Below are 25,068 nucleotides of genomic sequence, written 5' to 3' on the forward strand. Positions count from 1 at the left end.
ATTCAAACCATACAAGATATATCCTCTTACCACAATGGAATTACATTAGAAATCAGTAACAGGAAAGTTCTCTGTCTCCCAAATATAGGGAAATTAAATGATCATACTTTTAAATAACCAGTAAAGAAAAAAAAATCAAAAGAAAATTATAAAGATATTTTGAATGGAATGAAAATAAAAACACAATATATTTAATTCTGTTGTACACATTAAATGCTTATCTTAGAAAAAAGGAAAGGTCTCAAATACTTCAGCTTCCATCATGAGAAAGTAGAAGGAAAGAAGAGATATATTAAACTTAATTCAAGCCTAAGAAAGAATAAAAAAAAAAAGAGAGATCAATAAAATAGACAACAAAAGACGTCAATGAAATCAAAAGCTGATTTCTTTTTAAGTTTATTTATATATTTTGAGAGAGAGAAGGTGCAGAGACGGAGGACAGAGAGAAAGAGGGAAAGAGAATCCAGGCTCTGCACTGTCAGCGCAGGGCTTGAACTCACAAACCATGAGATCATGACCTGAGCTGAATGAAGTTGTATGCTTAATCACCTGAGACACCGCAGCTGCCCCCAAAAGCTGACTTTTGAGATAATCTCTAAAATGGATCAGAGTCATCAGGTAAAAACAGAAAACACAAATCACCAACATCAGGAAGAGAGCAGAGACATTATTACAGACTCTGCAGGTATTATGAACGTCCTTAAATTTTGACAATTTAGATGAAGTGGACACAAACAAAAACTCACATTAAAATAAGTAGAAAAACTAAAAATGTCTATATCTGAACAAAAGAACTGAATTTGTAACTAAAAGTTTCCAGGCTCAGATGGCTCCACTGGTGAATTTTATCAAGCATTAAAGGAAGAAATAATAATAATTCTATAAAAACTCAGAAAATCTAGGGGCGCCTGGGTGGCTCAGTCGGTTAAGCGTCTGACTTCAGCTCAGGTCACGATCTCATGGTTTGTGGGTTCAAGCCCCACGTTGGGCTCTGTGCTGACAGCTTGGGAGCCTGGAGAAGAGCCTGCTTCTGATTCTGTGTCTTCCTCTCTGTCTGCCCACCCTCTCCCCGCCCCCCCCCCCCCCCCACGCTCTGTCTCTCAAAAATAGACAGACATTGAAAAAACATTAAAAAAAAAAAACTCAGAAAATCTGAAAGGAAGAAATACTTCCCAAGTGCTATGGTCTGAATGTGTGCCCCACAAAATGCACATGCTGGAATCCTTATGTTCAATGTAATGGTGTTAGAAGGTGGGGTCTCTGGAAGGTGATCAGGTCATGAAGGTAGATTAGTGCTCTTAAAAAAAAAAAAAGTCCCACAAAGTTTACAATTAAAGTGAGTTAACAAAAAGTCTGCAACTCAGAAGAGGGCCACTGTGAAATTCCTGCTTCTAGAACTGTGAGAAAAAAATTTCCGTTGTATATAAGCTGCTCAGTTGTTACAGCAATCCAAAAAGACTAAGACACCAATTCATTAGACAAGGACAGTATTACTTTTACTTTCATGAAAATCAGACAAATACCTTATAAGAAAACTATAATACACATCATGAATATAAACGTAAAAATTGTTAATAAACTTAGCAAATCAAATCCAACCAAATTTTATAGAAAGGATAATAATAGATCATGATCAAATGAGTTTCATCCCAAACGTTAGTTTAATGTTCAGACTAAAAGTGAAAAAAAAACATATATTCATCTCAGTGGATGCAGAAAAAGCATTTGAAAAAATACAACATCCATGCTAACAAATGTTAAGTGTTAATAATACTTGAATCTGAGCAAATGAAATAAGCATTCTTTTTTATACTGCTTATTTTATCCTTGAAACTTTTCTGTGAGTTCAGAATTACTTCCAAATAAAGAGTTTTGAAAAATTGGCAATACATGAAAAACTACTAATTGGCCCAGTAAATTAAAAGCTCAATAAATGCTAACTAGAATCATCAGCCAATCCAACCCCTTGATATTACTGTACATGGTGAAACTGAGGCTCACAAGTATCATTCATTTATCCAAAGTCATTCTGTTAAAGACTAACACTCAAGTCTCTAAGACCAGCCCTTCCCCCACCCCAACCACCACACACGCAATTTCGTAAGAACTCACTAACTTGTTTAAAACAGAAGAAAAACGGGTGATGCATTTCTGGTTCTGTTTCTAGTTATGTCCTAACATCCCCAAGGAAAAAATATCCCCAGCACACAAACAGCCACAGACACACATTCTGTGGAACTCCACCAAAAGTTTAGGAGAAAGGAGGGTGTGGAGGTGGGATCTTGGTCTAAGCTAAACAGATATAGTAGACACACAGACTGATCACAAGGGAATAAGAAGAGAGAGAATGAGATTTTAAGCTGAAATATGTCCCCCTGATACTGTCCTGGAAAGAGAAAGGATAGGACTTCTACAGAAAGCAGTAACATGATTTTTAACAGCTGAATGCATACAGGAGGGGGAAAAAAAAGTCTGGTGTAGGTCAGGTTTTTCGTCTGAGTTGCTGAGAAGACAAGGACAGAAACAAGAAATCTAAGAGGAAGGCCAACTTGTGATATCAGTAATTAGACAACAGATGAAGAAAGAGGTGGATTTTTGGTAACAGTGGAATCTTTGAGTGGAAATGTCCTATTGGATATGCAGATCTAGAGTTCTGTAATTAGAGATTTAGGCATCTGCCTACTCAGGCAGGACAGCTGAATACTAGAACATTACAGGAAACGATGAGGTCTTTTCTCTATGCCCAGATATAGCAAACTCCTCAGAAAAACAGAGTGGCTACTGCAATGACTTTTTCCCCTAAGAACTGCTGATGAGAAAGAACTATGCTTCAGCACAAGGCAGTAAGGGCACTCTGATCCATCAAGCTGCAAAGGACCCAACGGTGATGTCAACTGACATATCCTTGCAGCTTGACACAATGCTTTATGTGCAAGGTGAAACAATCTTAGGGACATCACAGCTGTACCACCAGTAGCACATGAGTTCTGACAGAACTCAGGAACATTTAGTTTCTAGTGAGTTATACCTGTTTTACAGGAGGTACCTACAAGTAAGCAAATGTATCACAGATGCAGGGAATATAGCAGACAGGCCAGACACAGAAGCACTCATTTCCAAGCCCAAATATATAGAAAAGCTGGGCAAATATAACCCCAGCACATAGGCAAGCTTGAAAGCAAGAAAGGGAAATTCCCTGATGCAACAAACAACTAAGCTACTCAACTCCAAATAACTCCCAGGGCCACCTAAACCAGATGCAGGTCTTAGAGCTTGGGACAGGACTGCAAGAATAAGAGACAAGAAATTGGAAATGAGTTAGTTGCATTAAAATACCAAAAAGCCACAAAGAACTACACATAACGTGAACTCCAATGAGTAAGTTTCACCTCTGGGAAAATGAAACTCCATTATCACAGGTATGGCTTCCAAAATCACACTATTCAAGTGGTCCATAAACCCCAAGCCAAGAAATGAGCCCAAGCACAGGTATGGCACTAAGAAAACCTGTTGGGTTCAGCAGAAACTCAAAACTTCCTGACTCACTTAAAAAATAAATTCTACAGATGATATAAGCATGTAAGTCAAAACTGTAAAGTATATGAAGAAATGAACCACCAAAAGGGAAAGGGAGTTTTTAGCAGACAGAACAAATAGGCAAACTCAGACCTCAAAATATAGGTAAAATAAACAAGCTTTAAAATAATCATGTTTAAAATGTACAGGAATGCCTGGCTGGCTCAACTGGTAGAGTATGGGACTGTTGACCTCAGCACTGAGTTCGATCCCATGTTGGACACAGAGCTTACTTTAAAAAATAAAATAAAATCTTTTTTTAAAAATGTGCAAGGGCACCTGGGTTGCTTGGTGAGTTGAGCGTCCAACTCTTGATCTTGGCTCAGGTCATGATCCCAGGGTCATGGGATGGAGCCCTACATGGGGCTCCACACTGAGCATGGAGCCTGCTTAAGATTCTCTCTCCCTCTTTCTCTTTCTCTCTCCCTCCCTCCCTCTCTTTGCCCCTCCCCCTCTAACACGCACTAGCTATCTCTAAAAAAAAAAAAAAAAAAAGGTACCAAAATAAAGTTAGAAATAAAAACCACAAGACAGGAGCACCTGGCTGGCTCAGCTGGTAGAGCATACAACTCTTGATCTCAGGGTTGTGAGTTCAAGCCCCACCATTGGGTGTAAAATTTACTTTAAAAAAATAAATAAAACTTAAAAAAAACACACACACACAAGAACAGGATAGAATGAGAAAAGAATAGGCAAATTTCAAAAAACAAGTCGAAAATCTAGAAATAAAAATATGTGATTAAAAAGCTGACTGTTTGGGAGCACCTGGGTGGCTCAGTCAGTTAAGCATCTATTCATTTTGGCTCAGGTCATGATCTCACATTCATGAGATCGAGTCCCATGTTAGCATGTGCTCTCTCTCATTCTCATCTCTCTCAAAAATAAATAAATAAATAAATAAATAAATAAATAAATAAATAAAATAAAAATAAAAGCTGAATGGTCAAAACTAAAGAATTAGGGAACTATATTCTTGATCTGAAATAATCTCACAGAATTTAGCACAAAAATATAAAGAGATGGAAATATGAAAGAGAAGTATGGAATACACAATGAAAAATTTTAACACGGTGAAATACCAGTGTCAGAAGAGGAAGCAGGAAAAGTAATATTCGAAGACATATTTGCCAAAATTGACAGGGGTCTCCAGATTGCCAGGGACTCAAATATACACTACAGCAAAACTGCAGAACAATAAAGACCAACAAAATATAGTAAGAGCAACCAAAAGAAAAGAATGATTAAAAAGCAACAATTGGACATCAGACTTCTCAAATGCAACAACACATGCCAGAAAAAAAGAGAACAACCTCTTCCTAAGAAGGAAAATAATAGTCAACTACAAATCATCACACAGCTAAAATGCCATCTAAGAAGAAGAGTAAAACAGAGGCCTGAAGATACACAAACAAAAGTAGTTTATAATTTATAGGTCCAGGGGCACCTTGGGTGGTTCAGTCAGTTAAGGGTCCTATTCTTTTGTTTTAATTTTTTTTAATGTTTATTTTTGAAAGAGAGAGAAAGAGAGAGGGAGGGAGGGGCAGAGAGGGAGACAAGAATTCAAAGCAGGCTCCAGACTCTGAGCTGTCAGCACAGAGCCTGACACAGGGCTCGAACTCATGGACCGGGAGATCATAATCTGAGCTGAAGTCAGATGGTTAACTGACTGAGCCACCCAGGTGCCCCAGGGTCCTATTCCTGATTTCGGCTCAGGTCATGATCTCACTACTTGTAAGACTGAGCCCCAAGTTGGGCTCTGTGCAGACAGTGCAGAGCCTGCTTGGGATTCTCTCTGTCTCTCTCTCTCTCAACCCCTCCCCTGTTCTCTCTCTCTCAAAATAACCAAACATTAAAAAAAAAAAAAAAAAAAAAACATTCACCACAATCAAGTGGAATTTATGCCCAAGATGTAAGGGTGATTCAATATTTACAAATCAATCAATGTGACATGTCACATCAATAAGAGAAAGGAGGGGGCACCATGGTGGCTCAGTTAAGCATCCAACTCTTGGTTTTCACTCAGATCATAATCTCACAGTTCATGTGTGAAGCCCCGTATCGGGCTCTGTGCTGACAGCATGGGGTGTGCTTAGGATCCTCTCTTCCTCTCTCCCTCCCCAGCTCATGCGCACTCGCTCACTCTCTCAAAATAAACAAACTTCAAAAACAAAGAAAGAAGAAAAACCATATGATCATTTCAACAGATGCAGAAAAAAAAAAATCTGCCAAAGTATAACATTCATGACAAAAACTCTCAACAAGGTAGGTTTAGAGGGAACACACCTCAACATAATAAAGGCCATACATGAAAAACCCACAGCTAACATCACACTCTGGTAAAAAAACAAAACAAAACAAAACAAAACTGTGAGCTTTCCTCCTAAAGTCAGGAACAAGACAAGGATGTCCACTTTCACCACTTTTATTCAATGGTACTAGAAGTCCTAGCCACAGCAATCAGACAAGAAAGAGGATAAAAGGAATCCAAATTGGTAAGGAAGAAGTAAAACTTTCACTATTTGCAGATGACATGATACTATAGAAAATGCTGAAGACTCCACCAAAAAACTACTAGAACTGATAAATTAATTCAGTAAGGTCACAGGAATACCAAGTCAAAGTACAGAAATCTTGCATTTCTCTACACTAAGCAACAGAAAGAGAAAATAAGAAAACTGCACCAAGAACAATAAAATACCTAGGAATAAACTTAACCAAGGTGGTAAAAGACTGTATTCTGAAAACTACAAAACAATGATGAAAGAAACTGGACATTACACAAATAGATATTCCATACTCATGGACCAGAAGGACAAATATTGTTAAAATGTCCCTACTACCCAAAGCAATCTACAGATTTAATGCAATCTCTATCAAAATACCAATAGTAGTTTTCACAGAACTAGAATGAACAATCCTAAAATTTGTATGGAAACACAAAAGACCCTGAGCAGCCACAGCAATCTTGAAAAAGAAAAACGAAGCTGGAGGTATCACAATTCCAGATTTCAAGTTATACCACAAAGCTGCAGTAATCAAAACAGTGTGGTCCTGGCACAAAACAAACACATGGATCAATAGAAAAGAACAGAAAGCCCAGAAACAAACCCATGACTGTATGGTCAATTAATCGTTGACAAAGGGGTTAAGAACATGCAATGGGAAAAAGACAGTCTCCAACAAATGGTGCTGGGAAAACTGGACATCTACATGCAAAAAAAATGACACTGGACCACTTTTTTACACCATACACAAAAGTTAACTCAAAATGGATTAAGGACCTGAATGTGAGACCCGAAGCCATAAAAATCCTAGAAGAGAGCACAGGCAGTAATTTCTCTGACATTAGCTGTACCAACATTTTTCTAAATGTCTCCTGAGGTAAGGGAAACAAAAAATAATCTACTAGGACTACATCCAAGTAAAAAAACTTCTGCACAGCAAAGGAAACTATTAACAAAACTAAAAGACAACCTACTGAATGGGACAAGATATTTGCAAATGACATGTATGACAAAGGGTAAGTAACCAAAATACATAAAGAGCTTATACAACTCAACACCAAAAACCCAAATAATCCAATTTAAAAATGGGCAGAGAAGAACAGGCATTTCTCTAAAGATGGCATACAGATGGTTGACAAACACATGAAATGATGCTCAACATCATTCATCATTGGGGAAATGCAAATCAAAACCACCATGAGATATTACCTCACACCTGTCAGAATGGCTATAATCAAAAACACAAGAAACAAGTGTTGGCAAAGATATGGAGAAAAAGGAACCCTCATGCACGGTTGATGGGAATGGCAACTGGTACAGCCACTGTGGAAAACAGTATGGAGGTTCTTCAAAATATTAAAAACAGAACTACCATATGATCCAGTAATCCCACTACTGAGTATCCAAAGAATACAAACACACTAATTTGAAAGGATATATGCACCCGTATGCTTACTGCAGCATTATTTATAATAGCCAAATTTTAGAAGCAGCCCAAAAGGCCACTGATAGGTGAATGAATAAGGAAGATGTGGTGTTTATATATATATATATATATATATATATATATATATACACACACACACACACACACACGCACACGCACATACACACACACACATATATGTGTGTGTGTGTGTATATATATATATATATATACACACACACACACACACAATGGATTATTCGGTCATATAAAAGAATGAAATCTTGCCATTTACAACAACAACACGGATGGATCTATAGAGTATAACACTAAGTGAAACAAGTCAGAGAAAGGCAAATATCATATGAGTTCATTCGTATGTGGAATTTAAGAAACAAAACAAAGGAAAAAAAAAAAGACAAACCAAAAGACAGATTCTTAACTAGAGAACAAACTTATGGTTAGCAGAGGAAAGGTAGAGCAATGGGTGAAATACTAAAGGGGATTAAGGGTACACTTCTTTTTTTAAGTTTTTATTTATTTAAGTCACCCAGCATGGGGCTCAAACTCACAACCCTGAGATCAAGAGTCACACACTCTTCTAACTGAGCGAGCCAGGCACTGGAAGAGTACACTTATCTTGATGATCACTGACATAACAAAATTGGCGAATCATTATATTATACACCTGAAATATAACACTGTATTTGACTACATTGGAATTAAAATAAAAGTAGAAAAAAAAAGGTATCTACCCCCAAAAGAGGTTGAAATGGTAAATCTTATGTATATCTGCCCACCATTAACAAAAAAAAAAAAAAAAAAGAAAAGTGACAATAACTGTTTTTAAACGAGTCTATTACTGGGGCACCTGGGTGGCGCAGTTGGTTAAGCGTCCGACTTCAGCCAGGTCACGATCTCGCGGTCCGTGAGTTTGAGCCCGCGTCAGGCTCTGGGCTGATGGCTCAGAGCCTGGAGCCTGTTTCCGATTCTGTGTCTCCCTCTCTCTCTGCCCCTCCCCCGTTCATGCTCTGTCTCTCTCTGTCCCAAAAATAAATAAACGTTGAAAAAAAAAAAAAATTAAAAAAAAATAAAATAAAATAAATAAATGAGTCTATTACAAGCCAGAAAAGGAACAACAATGCAAGAAAAAACACAGTTAAGTATTTTTTAAAAGACAGAAGATAAAAATACAGTATTACCAATCACAATTTGCTTATTAAAATAGAAAATTTCTAGACTAAATATTTTAATTCAGTCATAAGCACTTATTTTAACTTTATTTCGAGAGAGAAGAAACAGGAGTGGGGGAGGGGCAGAGAGAGGAGGAGAGAGAGAATCCCACGCAGGCTCAGCACTGTCAGTACAGAGCCCACTGAGGGGCTCAATCCCATGAACCCTGAGACCATGACCTGAGCCAAAACCAAGAGTTGGTCGCTCAACTGACTGAGCCACCCAGGCACCCCAATTCAGCAATAAGCTTCTTAAAAGGTGTCTTGAGTGGCTCAGTCGGTTAAGTGTCTGACTCTTGATCTCGGCTCTCACAGTTCATGAATTTAGTTGCGAACTGTCAGCACAAAGCCTGCTTGGGATTCTCTCTCCCTCTCTCTCTGCCCCTCCCCCGTGTGTGCACCTGTGTGTGCGCACACTCTCAAAATAAATGAACATTTAAAAAATAAACAAATAAAAGCAACACCAAAACACTAACAAAAAGGTCCAAAGTGAAAGACTGGAAGAGGATATGGCAAACATATCCTACCCAAAGACAAAAGAATTTATAAAGCAAAAGACAAAGAGGGGATTTTTTTTTTTAGCAACACAAAAGCAACCCAAAAAGCTATAACAATCAAAAACCTGAATGTACACTGTGGTAGCTATTCTCCAAAAATGACCCCAATGAATGAAGTATCCCTGTATTTCTGTCCTTAGATAGTCCCTTCCCACTGAATCTGAGCTGATCCCTGATTTGCTTTGCACAACAGAATGTGATGGAGGTGACCCTATGCCAGTCCTGGCCTGCGTCTTAAGAATGCCTAGCAACCACTGCTCTTGTACTTTCGAGAGCCCTGAGCTGCCACGGAAAGAAGCTGGCTACTCCTGCCAGGGAAACAGCATAGGAAAGACTGTGAAAAAGGGAAGAGCCCCAACGCCATGTGGAGAGAAAGCCCGGCCATCCCAGCATCCAAGCTAAGCCCTGCCTTCTAGCCACTGCTGCCAACCTGCCAAACGTGTGAGTTGTCTCAGACATGTCAGGCTAATAGAGGCCCTAGGTGTCTGCAACACCAGCCTGACAACACACAGAGCCAAAGAACCACTCTTCTGAGCCCAGTCAATCCACAGATTCATAAGATACAATCAAAATGGTTATTGTTTTAAAACACTAAGCTTTCATGTGGTTAGTGTACTATAACACATGAGTAAAGAAAAAATAACCTGCCCTCAAAATATATACAGAAAAGGGCACCTGGGTGGCTCAGTAGGTTGAGTGTCTGACTCTTGATTTTTGCTCAGGTCAAGATCTCATGGTTTGGGAGTTTGAGCGCCACGTCGGGCTCTGTGCTGGCAGTGCAGAGCCTACTTGGGATTCTCTCTCTCTCCCTCTCTCTCTGTCCCTCCCCTCTCCCCTGTTTGCACTCTCTCTCAAAATAAACTTAAAAATATATATATATATGTATGTGTATATATATACATACATATATGGGGGGGAGGGAGGGAGAGAAAGGAAGAATTATCTGATCTTAAGGAGAAATTGACAAATCCACAATTAGAGCTATTTCTCAAACTGATACATAAAGCACATTAAAAATTAAAGACAGATTTTAGGGGTGCCTGGGTGGCTCAGTCGTTTAAGCATCCAACTTTGGCTCAGGTCATGATCTCACAGTACATGAGTACTCAGTGCTCTGAGCCTGAAGCGTGCTTCAGATTCTGTCTACCTCTCTCTCTACCCCTCCCTTGCTCATGCTTGCTCGCTCGCTCTCTCTTGCTCTCACTCTCTCAAAAATAAACATTTTTAAAAGATTAAAGAGGAGATTTTAAAACTTAAAAAACTTGACTGATAATATGTATACAAAATACTGTGATACAAAAATAGATAAGCACAAAATATAAACACCATTAAAGTGTATCCTGAAGACTTAAAAAACTAACCATATAACCTGTCAGAATGGCTAACATTAACAAGTCAAGCAACAACAGATGTTGGCAAGGATTGGGAGAAAGAGGATCTCTTTTGCACTGCTGCTAGGAATGCAAACTGGTACAGCCACTCTGGAAAATGGTACGGAGGTTCCTCAAAAAATTAAAAACAGAACTATCCTACGACCCAGCAAATGCACTGTTAGGAATTTATCCAAGGGATACAGGAGTGCTGTTTTGAAGGGACACATGCACCCCCACGTTTATAGCAGCACTATCAACAATAGCCAAAGTATGGAAAGAGCCCAAATGTCCATCGATGGATGAATGGACAAAGATGTGGTGTATATATATATATATATATATACATATACAATGGAGTGTTACTCAGCAATCAAAAAGAATGAAATCTTACCATTTGCAACTACATGGATGGAACCGGAGGGTATTACGCTAAATGAAATTAGATCTGCTCTTTTAGCTAGTCTCAAAATGCAATATAAAAATCATTGACTTCACTCATATGAGGACTGTAAGAGACAAAACAGATGAACATAAGGGAAAGAGAAGGAAAATAATATAAAAACAGGGAGGGAGACAAAACATAAGAGACCCTTAAATATAGTGAACAAACAGAGGGTTGCTGGAGAGGTTGGGGGAGGGGAAATGGGCTAAATGGGTAGAGGCATTAAGGAGTCTACTCCTGAAATCACTGTTGTACTATATGCTAATTCAGATGTAAGTTTAAAAATAAATTAATGGAAAAAAAAAAAAAAACTTAACCATATATTAAGCCAGAAAAGAAGTTTCAACAGAATCCAAAACACACAGAACACTTCTTCGACACTGATTTAGTAAAAGGGGTAAAATGGGAGGATACAATATATATTTAAAATTTTTCTTAGGGGCGCCTGGGTGGCTCAGTCGGTTAAGCGTCCAACTTCAGCTCAGGTCATGATCTCACAGTCCGTGAGTTCAAGCCCTGCGTCGGACTCTGTGCTGACAGCTCAGAGCCTGGAGCCTGTTTCAGATGCTGTGTCTCCCTCTTTCTCTGACCCTCCCCTGTTCATGCTCTCTCTCTCTCTGTCTCAAAAATAAATAAACGTTAAAAAAAATTTAAAAAAAAAAAAAAAAAAAGAAAATTTTTAAAACCACTACAATTCATGAGTTTAAATGATATTTCATAAGAGAAATTCCAAAATATTTAGAACTGGAAAAGTATAAAAGCACACATGTCAAAACTTGTGGGGTCAGGGCGCCTGGGTGGTTTAGTTGGTTGAATATCCAACTTTGGCTCAGGTCACGATCTCGTGGTTCATGAGTTCGGGCCCTGTGTCAGGCTCTGTGCTAACAGCTCAGAGCCTGGAGCCTGTTTCAGATTCTGTGTCTCCCTCTCTCCCTGCCCTTCCCCTGCATGCACTGTCTCTCTTTCCCAAAATAAATAAACATTAAAAAAAACAAAACAGAACAAAAAAATTTTTAAAAACCTCGTGGGGTCATGTTCACCAACAGGGTACACAGAGTGCATATACTCCTCTTCAATCCATCTGAGTTTAAGAATCAGTTTGGGATTTTTTCCCCAACCCATCAAAGATCTACATGTGGTGCTACTGGCAAATGATCAGCCCACATAACTCACTGTGCAAGCCTGAAAACTACCCAAGCTGAACTACCAATCATGCTCCTAGATGCTGCGGCAATATCAAATTGTGACAGAAGTTTCTACACACTCCCAAGTCCTGTACCTACCACAGAAAGGAACAATAGTTCACAAATTGACACTGATCTATGGTCACAGTTTGATTAGCACTGACAGTGGTAAATCCACATGCATTACACCACTGGAAGAAAAATGAAGAATCTCTCTATATACGGCTATGGGGTAATCTGGACATACTGCTAAGTGAAAAAAAGTAAAGTGAGCAAAAATGTGTGTGCTGCTGACAGCAGGCGGCCTAGGATGTGCCACTGGGGCGTGTGGACTACTCTGAATTCAAGATACTCGAGAAACAGCTGGTACAAGGACACTCTGACCTCCTCTCCCCCTGAAAGCAGGAAATAAACTCCCCCTGTGAAGGGCACCCTTCTGGCACCTGGAGGGTAGAAGGCACCCTTAGTGCCAGAGATACGGAATTCAGGGCACAGAGGGTACATAAACTAACCATGGTACTCTACTTCATTAATTTGCTACCCCAAGCCCAAACTTTTGTCTTGTCAATTCTTCACAAATGCATTGCTTCCGTATCTAAAAAGCATAAAAAGCTGCCACCCTTTGGTCACTTTCTTGGGTCTCATATCTGTGGGTGTCCTCATATGTATGAAATTAAATTAAATTTGTTTTTCTCCTGTTAATCTCTCTTTTACTACAGAGAACATCTCAGCCAAGAACCTAAAGGGTAAAGAGAAATTTATTTTTTCTCCTACAATGCCATTCTAAGAAAGGAGGAAGATATAACTACAGATATGTTATTTGTTTACCTTTCTAAAAAGGAAAGAAACTGAAAAAACAAAAAACAAATAAAACACTTAGCCACCCATAGGGGAAAGAAGGAACGTGTACAGGGGACAGGACAGGAGCTAGACTTCACTGAATAAACATCATGCAGTATATCTAAGCACACATATTTTATGTCAGTATAAAGCAAAATTAAAATTTATAAAAGCAATCCCTCCCACCTTGAACAAAAAACAAAACAAAACAAAAAAGACACATAAAAGTAATGAACCAAACTGCGTATCAAATTGATGTCATACCCACAAATTAATTATATCGAGTGATTTTAAACTGCAGCCTCAGGAGATATGCCCTAAGGCCAACAACAACAACAAAACCACTTTAGAGCAATCATATTGCTGGTGTTGGTGCTACTGGTATTGTTGTTCTGAAACTGCTGGAAGAAGCAACAAGGAATTCTGTGGTTTCACAGGAAACCATAATTTCCGCATGACAGAAAGGAGGTACACAGACAAGACTAAAAAAGTTCAAGTAAAAAAACCTACAGTCTTGAATTTGAATTGGAATTATCAGTAAGAACTCATGAAATATTTTGTCTTTGAACACACCAAACTTCCAGTTACAAAATAAAAAAATCACTAGGATGAAATGTACAGCATAGGGAATACAGTTAATAATATTGTAACACCTTTGGTGACAGATGATAGATTTATCAGGGTGATCACTTTGTAATGTATAGAATTGTAGAATCACTATATTTTACACCTGAACTAATATAATACTGTATGTCAACTACACTTCAATAAAAAATATAAATAAAAATAAAACAATCTTGCATGCCTGAAAAAAAAATACACACACATACACACACGTACATGTGTAAGTAAGCAAGCAAACTTTTGCTCTAGGTCACAATAGACTAACAGTTGCCAAACTTTCCCTCTTGCTATAAAGACCTAAGAACTGAACAGAATACATGAAAAAACCGTTTTCAACATTAGAAAATAGGCATTCAAGACTTATCCCTAAGACAAGAAAAAACAAATAAACTGATTACTACAACTGCCCTGGCTTTCTGCCTGTGGGTTCAATGCAGACAACAGAGAAGAACAGGGGATCCCACGCAGAGCAGAGTGGTTTTCCTGAGCTGAGACAGAGATCAAAGTTCTGGGAGGCTGAGGTGGTTGAAAGTTGCAAAGCAGAATCACAGACAGGAGGAAGCTATGCAGAAAAAGACCTCCAGAAATCTGCATGGGGTGTCTGCATATGTGCAGGTTCAAACTCCACAGGCAGGGCAATGAATGACGAATAATTCCCAGAGCAGAAAGCCTAGGGAGGGAGGGTTGACAGGCAGCCAAAGGGGAGGGACATTGTTAAACATCTGAGGCATTTATAGTAGAGACCCCAGAAGAGAAATACCTTCTAATAGAGTTAAACTATCATTAAAGGCTAAACCTGCCCTGAGAAAGCTTAAAATCAAGCCTCCAAGAGAGTAACCTAACTACCTCCCAAAATAAAGCCCAACACTCTTGAAAGGAAGATAAATTGTAGTACCCAACAACGTAAATTTCACATTGTTCAGCATCCAAACAAAACTACTTAGATATGCCAGTAAGCAGGAAAATGTGACCAATAAGCAGAATAGTCCACCAAGAGCAACAGACCAAGTTATGACAGACAAGATGGAATTAAGAGACAAAGACTTAAAACAGCTAGTCTAAACACACACAACATGACCAAGAATTAAAAACAACAACATGAGCGGGGTCCACGCTGACACTGTGGAGTCTGCTTGGGATTCTCTCTCTCCCTCTCTCTCTCTCTGCCCCTCCCCTGCTCACTCTGTCTCTCAAATAAATAAGCTTAAAAAAAAAAAAAACAAAAAAACGGGGGTGCCTGGGTGACTCAGTGGGTTAAGCGTCCGACTCTAGTTTTCAGCTCAGGTCACGATCTCACAGTTCGTGAGTTCAAACCCCACAACAGGCTCCACGCTGACAGCATGGAGCCTACTTGGGATTCTCTCTCTTCCTCTCTCTCTGCCCCTCCCTTGCTCGCTGTCTCTCTCTCAAAATAAACAAACTTAAAAAAAAAAATCTAAGGAGACAACATGAAAAGAAAACAGAAGATATTTTAAAAAGTGGAATTTCTAAAGATTAAAACAATTATCTCCAATGAAAATTTCACTGGATGAGATTAACAGCAAGTCAGATACTGCAGGAAAAAAAAGGCCTGTAGCAACAGAAAGTGTCCAAAATGAAGCACAGAGGATAAAGATTGGAAAAATTTAAGATACAGATCCTCAGTGATCTGTAGGATGATACAGAGTGGTCAAACATACATATATCCTGGAAGAAACAGGACAACAGGGGAAAAATTAAGGAAATTATGGTTTAAAATATTTCAAATTTGACCCACAGATCTGAGTTCACCATGGTACATGACCATCAAGTTGTCAAAATCTAAGATACAGAGAAAATTTTTAAAGCCTTCAACAGAAAAGAGAGGAACAAACATAAGAACTGCCACAAACATCAGAAACTATGCAAACCAGAAGACAAAGGATTGGTATCTTTAAAATGCTGAAAGGGAGGGGCCCCTGGGTGGCTCAGTGAAGCGTCTGCCTTTGTCTCAGGCCATGCTCCCAGGGTTTGTCAGTTTGAGCCCCGCATAGGGCTCTCTGCTGTCAGCACAGAGCCCACTTGAGATCTTCTGACCCCCCCCACTCTGCCCTTGCCCTGCTCACGCTCTCTCACAAAAATAAAAATAAATTTAAAAAAAAAAAAAACTTGAAATGCTGAAAGGGAGAAACAAAAACAACTTTAAACCTAGAAATCAGTATCTAGCTAAAATATTCTTTAAGGCAAAACAAAGACTGTCATACAAAGAAAAACTGAGAGAACCTGTCACAGCAGACCTGCAGGACAAGTGTGAATGGAGGTTCTTCTGGAGGAAGGAAAATGGTAGCAAATGGAAACTTAGAAAATGAAGGAATAAAGAACTCCAGAAATGGTAAACATGGATAAAAATAACATTTCTCCCCACTTAAATTTTTTTTAAAAAGAACTGTTTAAAGCAAAGGTAATAATAATGTTTTGCAAAATCTAAGAAGTAATATGTATAACAACAGCACAAAGGCTAGGAATGGGTGAGTGGAAGAACCGTATCATAAGAATCTTACATTTCACGTGAAATGCTGTAATATTTTTTAAAGGTCATCTGTGGGGGCACCTGGATGGCTCAGTCAGTTGAGCATCTGACTTTGGCTTAGGTTATCATCTCACGGTTTGTGAGTTCGACCCCATCGGGCTCGCTGCCAGTCAGCATGGAACCCACTTAGGATCCTCTGTCCCCCTATCCCTCTGCGCACCGCCCCCCCGCATACTCTGTCTCAAAATAAATAAATAAGCTTAAAAAAGAAAAAAGTAATCACAAGGAGGAAAAAATACAAATGTCATCAACTGAGAAATGGACAAGCAAAATGTCGTAGATCCACACAATGGGACTTTATTCAGCAATAAAAAAGAAACTGTTGATATGATACACATTACAAGATGGCAAAATCTCAAATACCTCATACAAAGTAAAGGAAGCCGACTCCAAGGGCTACATAACATATGATTCCATTTATACGACTACAAGGATAGAAAACAAATCAATGGCTGCCAAGGAGTTAGGGTGGAGAGACAAGCAGATCACAAAAGGGCACAGGGGAAGTTTCTGGGGTGATGGTACTGCTCTGTATCCTAATTATGATGGTAATTTTGTTTGTCAAACTCAAAAGATTATAACCTAAAAAAGGGTGAATTTTACTGTCTACAAATGTAAAGCTGAATTTTTAGGGGAGGGAGAAGCACATTAGCATTAACAGTTACTGGAGCAACTGCGTTAAAGCCACTACAGCATTTCTTTAAATAGCCCAATAAAATGTCAAAATGAATGTGAACTAAAAAAAAAAAAAAATCAAATGAACTTTTAAAAAACTTCACAGAATTGCACATTACTACATCAAAACGGGTTAATTCTACTGTATGTAAATTATGCCATAATTTAAAAACAGGAAGAAAAGCACAAAATACTATTTTATATCCACAATACTCAGGCTGTCAGACAACAGGAATTCATATTCACTCCGAAAAGCAGCTGTACTTCCTAGTAATGCCCATCAGGTGCAAGGCCTACTGGCCAGTCCCATTCCCAGCAACACACACACCCTAGGGAAAGCTCCTCCACGTGCACACCGGGAGACGCGTACAGAAGTACTCAGTGCAGCACTGTGTGTTACAAACCCAAAAACATACCAAGAAGAAAATGGACACATAAATCATGGTATATTCACACTGTAAGACAGCACACAGCAGAAAATATGTGTGTCAATTAAACACATCTGAACATTTCAAGCTCAGAAATGATAAAAAGCAACAACTCAGAGGAAAACACATGATTCTATTCACATGAAGATTATTTGGTTTTAAGCATCCAACTTCAGTTCAGGTCATGATCTCATGGTTCATGGGTTCGAGGCCCCCATCGGGCTCTGTGCTGGCCGCTCAGAGTCTGGAGCCTGTTTTAGATTCTGTGTCTCCCTCTCTCTCTGCCCCTCCCCAACTCGTGCTGTGTCCGTGTCTCTCAAAATAAACATTAAAAAAATTGTTTTAAAAATTATGCATTTCACAAGAAAAGAGTAAAGATAATATATTCGCAAAATAAAATACATCATGCCCAGTAGGTTTTATACACGTTCTACTAATAGAACAAATCTCTGTCTTAGACTACTACAGAGAATCAAGAGAGGGAAAACAGCATGGCTTGTTTTCACACCAAAACAGAACAAAGTTTGAAATCAAAATATCACAGATATATCACTTATGAATACAGATGTAAAAATCCTAAATAAATGATTCATACTAAATCCAGCAGTGTATGTTTAAAAAGACTAGGAATACAAGGAGCACTGGAAAAAAGTATGTTAACAGAATTTACTATATTATCAAATTAAAAGAAATAAACTATGATACATTTACACAAATATTTATTGAGAGACAACAGTAACTAAAATTAAAAACCCGTCCTCTAGCAAAGTTTGCTCTACTCAAAGGAGACAAACGATAGCAAAACACAAAATACACACCTAATATCAGACCAAGTAGATATAAATATCAAGTAGAAAAACAAAAGGCAGGGAACAGGGGAGTATTAAGGGGTGGAGAGGGATTAGGGTACAATCTGAGCAAGACTTGAAGGGGCTGTGGGAGCAAGGCAGGCACATACATGGGGGGAAAGCATGGCAGACAGCTGAAACAGTAAGGACAAAAGCCCTGAGAGAACAGTGGCAACACGATCAAGGACCACCAGGGAGGCCACTGTGTTTACCCAGCAGAGAGACCAAGGGGCAGAGTAAGAAGAAAGGGGATGAGAGTGAGGGTGCAGGCCAATCTTGTAAGAGCACTCCAAATGACTCCAAAGATTTTGGCCTTGACCCGAAGTGAACGCGAGGGAGGGTAAACCCTGGAGAGTTCTGAGCAGAGGAATGACATGATCTGACATAAAAAATAAAAATTAAAATGAAAATCTTCCTGGCTCCAGTGCTGAGGAGAGTGGCAAGAATGGAAGCAAGGAGACAACCAGGAGGTTATTATAATAATCTAGGGGAAAGACGATGGTTTAAAGCAGGGTGTGGGTGAGGGATAGAGGTAAAATGGGATATATTCTGAAAGTTAAGCAAACAGGATTTATTGATGATTACATGTGCCATGATAAGAAAGGAGTCAAGACAACTCCAAGATTTCTAACCTAAGCCACATAAAAGATGGAATTCCCCTTAACTGATTTAGGCAAAAAAAGGGTGCAACAGGTTTCAGGTGGGAAAATCCGGAGATTGGTTTTATACATGTTAATTGTGAGATGCCATTAGTATCCAAACAGAGATACTGAATAAGCAATTTAATAGATACAAATTTGATGTTCAGGGGGAAATACCCAGGGTGGAGATATAATCTGGAAGTTGTCGGTGAGAAAAAAACAGAGAAGCAAAGGAAACAAGTCAGCAAAACAAAGAAAGATGAAATCTAAGTGTTACAGAGGGAGGTACTGAAAAGAACCAAGTAGACTCATCCTCTAAATTCCAGAGTGCTCAGATTTTAAACCAGGTACTACGGCAGACAAGGATGAGGAATTGTTAAAAGTCTGCATTAGGAGGAGACAGACGCCCTTAATCTAGTACCATGCATTTAAGCAACAACTGCTCCCACTGCTGCAGGAGACGAGTGAAGCCACAAAACCACCACACTGAACTCCCCACTAGCCTGGCTCTTAAATAAAGAATAAGCCCTCAACCCATGTCATCAGACATTTGAGTAAGCCACATGGGGTGAAAAATGACACACACTAAAGCATACACCCATGGAAAAGAGCCTAAAAGCTTCCAGAGACAGGCAGTAGAACAAGGGCGGCGGGGGGAGGCACATACACATGATCAGGAATAAATATGGCACTAATTTTCAAAAGCAACACTGGGCCTACTGGGTCACCTGGGTGGCTGAGTCGGGTAAGTGTCCGACTTCGGCTCAGGTGATGATCTCGCGGTCTGTGAGTTCGAGCCCCACATTAGGCTCTGTGCTGACCACTCAGAGCCTGGAGCCCGCTTCGGATTCTATGTCTCCTTCTCTCTCTGCCCCTCCCCCACTCATGCTCAGTCTCACTCTCTCAAAAACAAATAGATGTAATAAAATAAATTTTTTTAAATAATTTTTTTAAAAAGCAACACTGCGCCTTTTTTTTTTTTTTTTTTGAGAAAAGAAAGCTTACATTTCACAGATTTTCAAATCCTTCATTCCACAGAAAAGAGATCCTGATAAACATTCCATACTATACATTTCAATTTTGATACTAAAACTTACTATCCTAAACCAATTTGACTGTTTGGCATAGAGAATTGTTACCAGTCAAGTAGTAATGACCTCCTTCTATGTGTTTTTCCACTACATTTATCCAACAAGCATTTACTGAGCACCTCCTATGATAGATGGTGAAGATACTTGAGACCAAGAACAAAATAATGCAGATTCTCTACCCCCAACACCTAGTCAGGAGACACTCTGTAAACAATCACCTAAATAATTATAGAATCATAGATGTGTAAGCGTTAAGTAAAATTCGGGGCCCAAGAGGAAAATCCGATTTAGAGATACAGGTCCTGAGGAACAAACATTTAAGATCTACAACCAGGGAAAAGCAGAAAAGAGTTCCAAATGGGAGACCCTAAAACTGGAAAGAACTTAAGAAGTTCAAAGAACAGAAAGAAGGGGAGTGTGGCTGAGCAAGGTTTGGATTTTTTTGGTAAATGCCATGGGAAACCACTGACAGGCACGAAAAAGACATGTGTCGTGGTCAAATTATGTTTTTTAAAAAGTCTCTCCGGGGCGCCTGGGTGGCTCAGTCGGTTAAGCGTCCAACTTCAGCTCAGGTCATGATCTCACAGTTCATGAGTTTGAGCCCCGCATCTGGCTCTGTGCTGACAGCTCAGAGCCTGGAGCCTACTTCACATTCTGTGTCTCCCTCTCTCTCTGCCCCTTCCCTGCTCATGCTGTATCTCTCTCTGTCTCAAAAATAAACATTAAAAAAAAAATTTGTTTTAATAAATAAAATAAAATAAAATAAAATAAAATAAAAAGTCTCTCCAGCTACTGTGTGGATTATCAAGGAGCAAAGTGGACGCTGAGGGGACAACAGTGAAAGCAAGGGGCCCAGGCAAGAGCGATTTCAGTATCCGGCATATGAGGACAGCTTAAATTCAGGTGATGGGCAATGGGGATGGACACCAAAAAAAGTACAAGAGGTTAGAAGTAGAAGGAGAATTGTCCCGAGTTAATTTACCCAAGAAAAACTGGCACACAGAGTCAAAGACTAAAACAGAAGGGATTCGCTGACGCATAAAGGCACACATGTGAAAGCACATCTAGTCAAACTGAATCAAAAAAGCATCTTCCAGAACAGAAACACAGACCTTTTTTGCTCCCCATTCTTTTCCCGCCTCGTGATGCACAAAGAATTTAAAGATTCTCCCCATTTGAGAACCAACTCATCTAGTCAAAACTTCAAACCTCTTAAGCCTGTCCCCCACATGTTGATACAAATCTCTCAAATAACCACAAAGGTGACTTGGTTCCATTTACTTAAACTCTCTCGGACTGCTTCCCCATTAGTACAGAAATACAAGTATTTACATTTCAATGCAAGAGGCCAATGCAAGAAGTATGATGCCTGTCTGCAATACAATTAGCACTCAAATGTCAGTTTCCAGCTTTTCTTCCAGACTTCGCTAAACTAGAAGCAGCTACTTTGTCAGCCTGAACAAGCTCCTCAAAGAACTCTCCCAAAAAGTCTGATCTGAACGACTGAGAGAAGAGATCATACTCCCAGTTTTCATCCTGGACGACCCAAAGAAAAGTGTGTATTTTCAAACACAGTCCCACGGAAGTCTGGAGCATGCACAATTTCCTCATGTTCCTAGAACCCCAGTGCTTTACAGTCACACTTTAGAAGTATAATTCTTTTGTTTCAAAAATACACATCACTTTAGCAACCCTGAAATTATCATCCTGCCCACCCGCTGAGCGACCACAAAACCGTTCCGGTGGCAGTGCTTTCAAAACCTGTGGTAGCTGACCTTTACCACACTTTATTATTACAGGGCTTTGAACTTCAGGAAGTAGAAGGACAAAAGGTAGTTCATCTCTTAGACATAAAACCAGAGTGTGACCAGGGCTCCAAAAACAATCAAGTTCTCTCTTCTCTCTGAGCTGGCTTGGAATCCTAACAACAGAATACCCCCTGTTCCACAGGCAGATCCAGACATCCCTTGAGAATTACTCAAACAAATAAGGAACCTCTTACCAACTCAGGGGTCAAAGCCTCCAACGAATCTAAACTGCTGCTACTATCAACCAGAGCAAATGGCACTGCTCTACCAACTGGGCCTTCTGTGCAGACCTCCTACAGTTCAGAGTGGAACAAGGCTCGCAATAAAACGGTCTGCCTCCAGTAAATACCAAATGCATCACAAAGGAACAAGAAAAAAAATTATTCCATGCCGACTTACTTTTCACACAAAATAGTCTAGATGCTAGAATGTGAGCACAGGAAGGATCTTGACAGATTTTTTTACTAGGAAGTTTTCAACAGAGTTCCAGGGTCTGGGAAAGATCCTTAAGTGCCTGGGGCATGGGTGGGGACACTACAACCCACAAGAGAGGAGAAGATGGGCCCTCATGCTTGTTTCAACCAGAGCAGTTTCACAGCCACCTATTTGTATTTTGCAGCTCCATTTCCCGACATAAAAGGGTTTTACACCTGAAGTATTTAAACGACCAATCCGTTTCAACTCCTGAGCATTAGAGACAAAGAAGGATAAATGGACATGTTCAGTAAGACCTGAGATGCTTTATACTAGAACCTAGACCTTGACTCCTAGTCTGGTGCTCTTACTGTCACCATGTATCACTTATCCTAGCATAGACAAGAACACCTATGATCAGAATCGCCAATGTAATTAATGCAGAGTGCAGAAATTCAACCAGCCATAACTAAAAATTCACATTCCAAACATGAAAAGCTACTTTGGGGGGGCGCCTGGGTGGCGCAGTCGGTTAAGCGTCCGACTTCGACCAGGTCACGATCTCGCGGTCCGGGAGTTCGAGCCCCGCGTCAGGCTCTGGGGTGATGGCTCAGAGCCTGGAGCCTGTTTCCGATTCTGTGTCTCCCTCTCTCTCTGCCCCTCCCCCGTTCATGCTCTGTCTGTCTCTGTCCCAAAAATAAATAAACGTTGAAAAAAAAATTAAAAAAAAAAAAAAAAAGAAAGAAAAGCTACTTTGATAAGCAAACAATTATAAGGATTTTCACTAAAGACACTAAAACTGACACTTCGAGAAGTATCAAGGAACTCACAAACTGCTCCAAAAAGATGAAATGACCAAAGGTCAAAAAACCTGCAGAAAAATTCTTTATTCTAAATTGGCATAATGAAAAGAACTTAAACTCAAAAGGTGGGACCCTGGGTTCTACTCCCAACTTGGCCACAAGCATTTGTCACACAGATGTAAAATCACGGATAAATTATTTAATTTGTTAGATGCTCTGTTTTCTATCTGCAAAATGAAAATGAACTGGATGATTTGACAGTCTTTTCTACACTAAAATTCTAAGATTCTAAGCATTTAAAAGATCATAGATTTGATAAGACTAACACAGACTATCAAAGACATTGTCTTAAAATGTCACTACCATTTTAAATGAAAGTAGAAATTCTTTTTTGTAACAAGCCAAGACGATCAAAGTTCAAAACTCTAAAAGGAATAATAACATCGTATCTAAAACATACCTAAAATGTTTAAACTGTTTCTAATGGCTCAGTTTCTGCCTTCCGCAATTAAGAGGAACCAGATTATGGCCATTGTCTGGGACAGATTTATTTCTAGTGTCAGCAGATTCTTTCACAGATTTATGTAGAACTGCTCTAAAGAGGGCAAGGGGGAAAAAAAGGTTCTTAGAAGTTGACTTGTTGAGCAAAAGAAAATATAACCTAAAACATGCATATTCTTTTATAAAACTGATATAAAAGAAAGGTGAATTACAGGGAGAACTAGATAGCTAAGGTTTTGATGATACCATGATCTACTTTTCATCTAGCCAATGCTTACTAAGTACCTATTATGTGCCAGAGACAGGAGATACTGTGAAAACAAATTCCCTGCACTTATACACTAGTATGGAGAGACTAACAATAACCAAGTAACCAAACCAACAAGGTAATTTCTGAAACTGATAGGGCTATGAAACAAACAAAAACCCTCCTAATGTTGTAGCGTTAGATGGGTAGAGATAACTTCACTGAACAGATATTTTTGGATTAAGAACCAAAGGACAAAGGGGTGCCTGGGTAGCTCAGTCAGTTATGTGTCCAACTTCAGCTCAGGTCATGATCTCACAGCTTGTGGGTTTGAGCCCCGCATCGGGCTCTGTGCTGACAGCTCAGAGCCTGGAGCCTGCTTCAGATTCCGTCTCCATCTCTCTCTCTCTGCCCCTCCCATGCTCTCACACTGTCTCTTTCTCTCTCAAATATAAATAAACAGTAAAAAAACAACAAAGGACAAGAAGTCACCATAGAGCTTTATAGTAGAAGGGCTAGCAAGTGCAGGGCCCTATGGTGGACACAAGTCTGAGGGGTTGAGGAACAAAGTAAAGACCAGGACGGCTTTAGTGACGACCAAGGGAAAAGTACCAGGACAACACATCACAGAGTAGGCAAGGGCCAGACACGACAGTGACATGATGTAATCTGCTTTATATATTTATGTATTTACTTATTATTTTGAAAGAGAGCACATAAGCATGCATGTGCAAGGGGGCGGGGGACAGAGGGAAAGAGAATCTTAAGCAGGCTCCACACTCAGCACAGAAGCTGACAAGGGACTCGATCCCACAACCCTGGGTTCACGACCTCATCAGAAATCAAGAGTCTGACGCTTAATCAAATGAGCCACCCAGATGCCCTGTGATTTGCATTTTTAAAACACCACTCTGCTTGCTGTGCATGTATCAAAAGTCAAATCAAAATGTTCTCTGATACTGCCTTTCAAATGACAGTCTCCATGATTTCACCATACCTAAGTCTAGGCTTACTTCATTTGTTCTTTCGGTATTTAACAGTAACATAAATAGCTTTGAAACTGCTGTAAGTGTGGAGTTGCACCTGAATATTTTAACTGTAGTTATATAAATAACATTGTGAGGCTGCAATAATCATTGCTCTCTCTTCCTCCATTTGCTTTTTCCTTTCTTTTATTTGCAAACTGTGGATTTTTTTTTTTTAAAAAAATTTTTTTTTTTCAACGTTTATTTATTTTTGGGACAGAGAGAGACAGAGCATGAACGGGGAGGGGCAGAGAGAGAGGGAGACACAGAATCAGAAACAG

General features: G+C 39.4%; 1 protein-coding gene across 7 annotated transcripts in view; it reads right to left on the minus strand.

The window, feature by feature from the left end:
- ASXL1 (ASXL transcriptional regulator 1) overlaps positions 1–25,068 on the minus strand; it is a 76,490-nt gene that overhangs the window by 38,460 nt on the left and 12,962 nt on the right. Inside the window, exon 5 of one of the 7 annotated variants that reach the window (XM_043602604.1) lies at positions 12,043–12,730. The exons of the other annotated variants lie outside the window; for them this stretch is intronic. Within the exon in view, the coding sequence (XP_043458539.1) occupies positions 12,638–12,730 (93 nt within the window). The 3' untranslated portion in view covers positions 12,043–12,637. Of the gene's footprint in view, positions 1–12,042; positions 12,731–25,068 lie in introns of those variants that run through there. 7 annotated transcript variants of the gene reach the window in all.

Source organism: Prionailurus bengalensis, chromosome A3 (genome assembly GCF_016509475.1).
Source record: "Prionailurus bengalensis isolate Pbe53 chromosome A3, Fcat_Pben_1.1_paternal_pri, whole genome shotgun sequence".
In the NCBI taxonomy this organism is placed as follows: domain Eukaryota; kingdom Metazoa; phylum Chordata; class Mammalia; order Carnivora; family Felidae; genus Prionailurus; species Prionailurus bengalensis.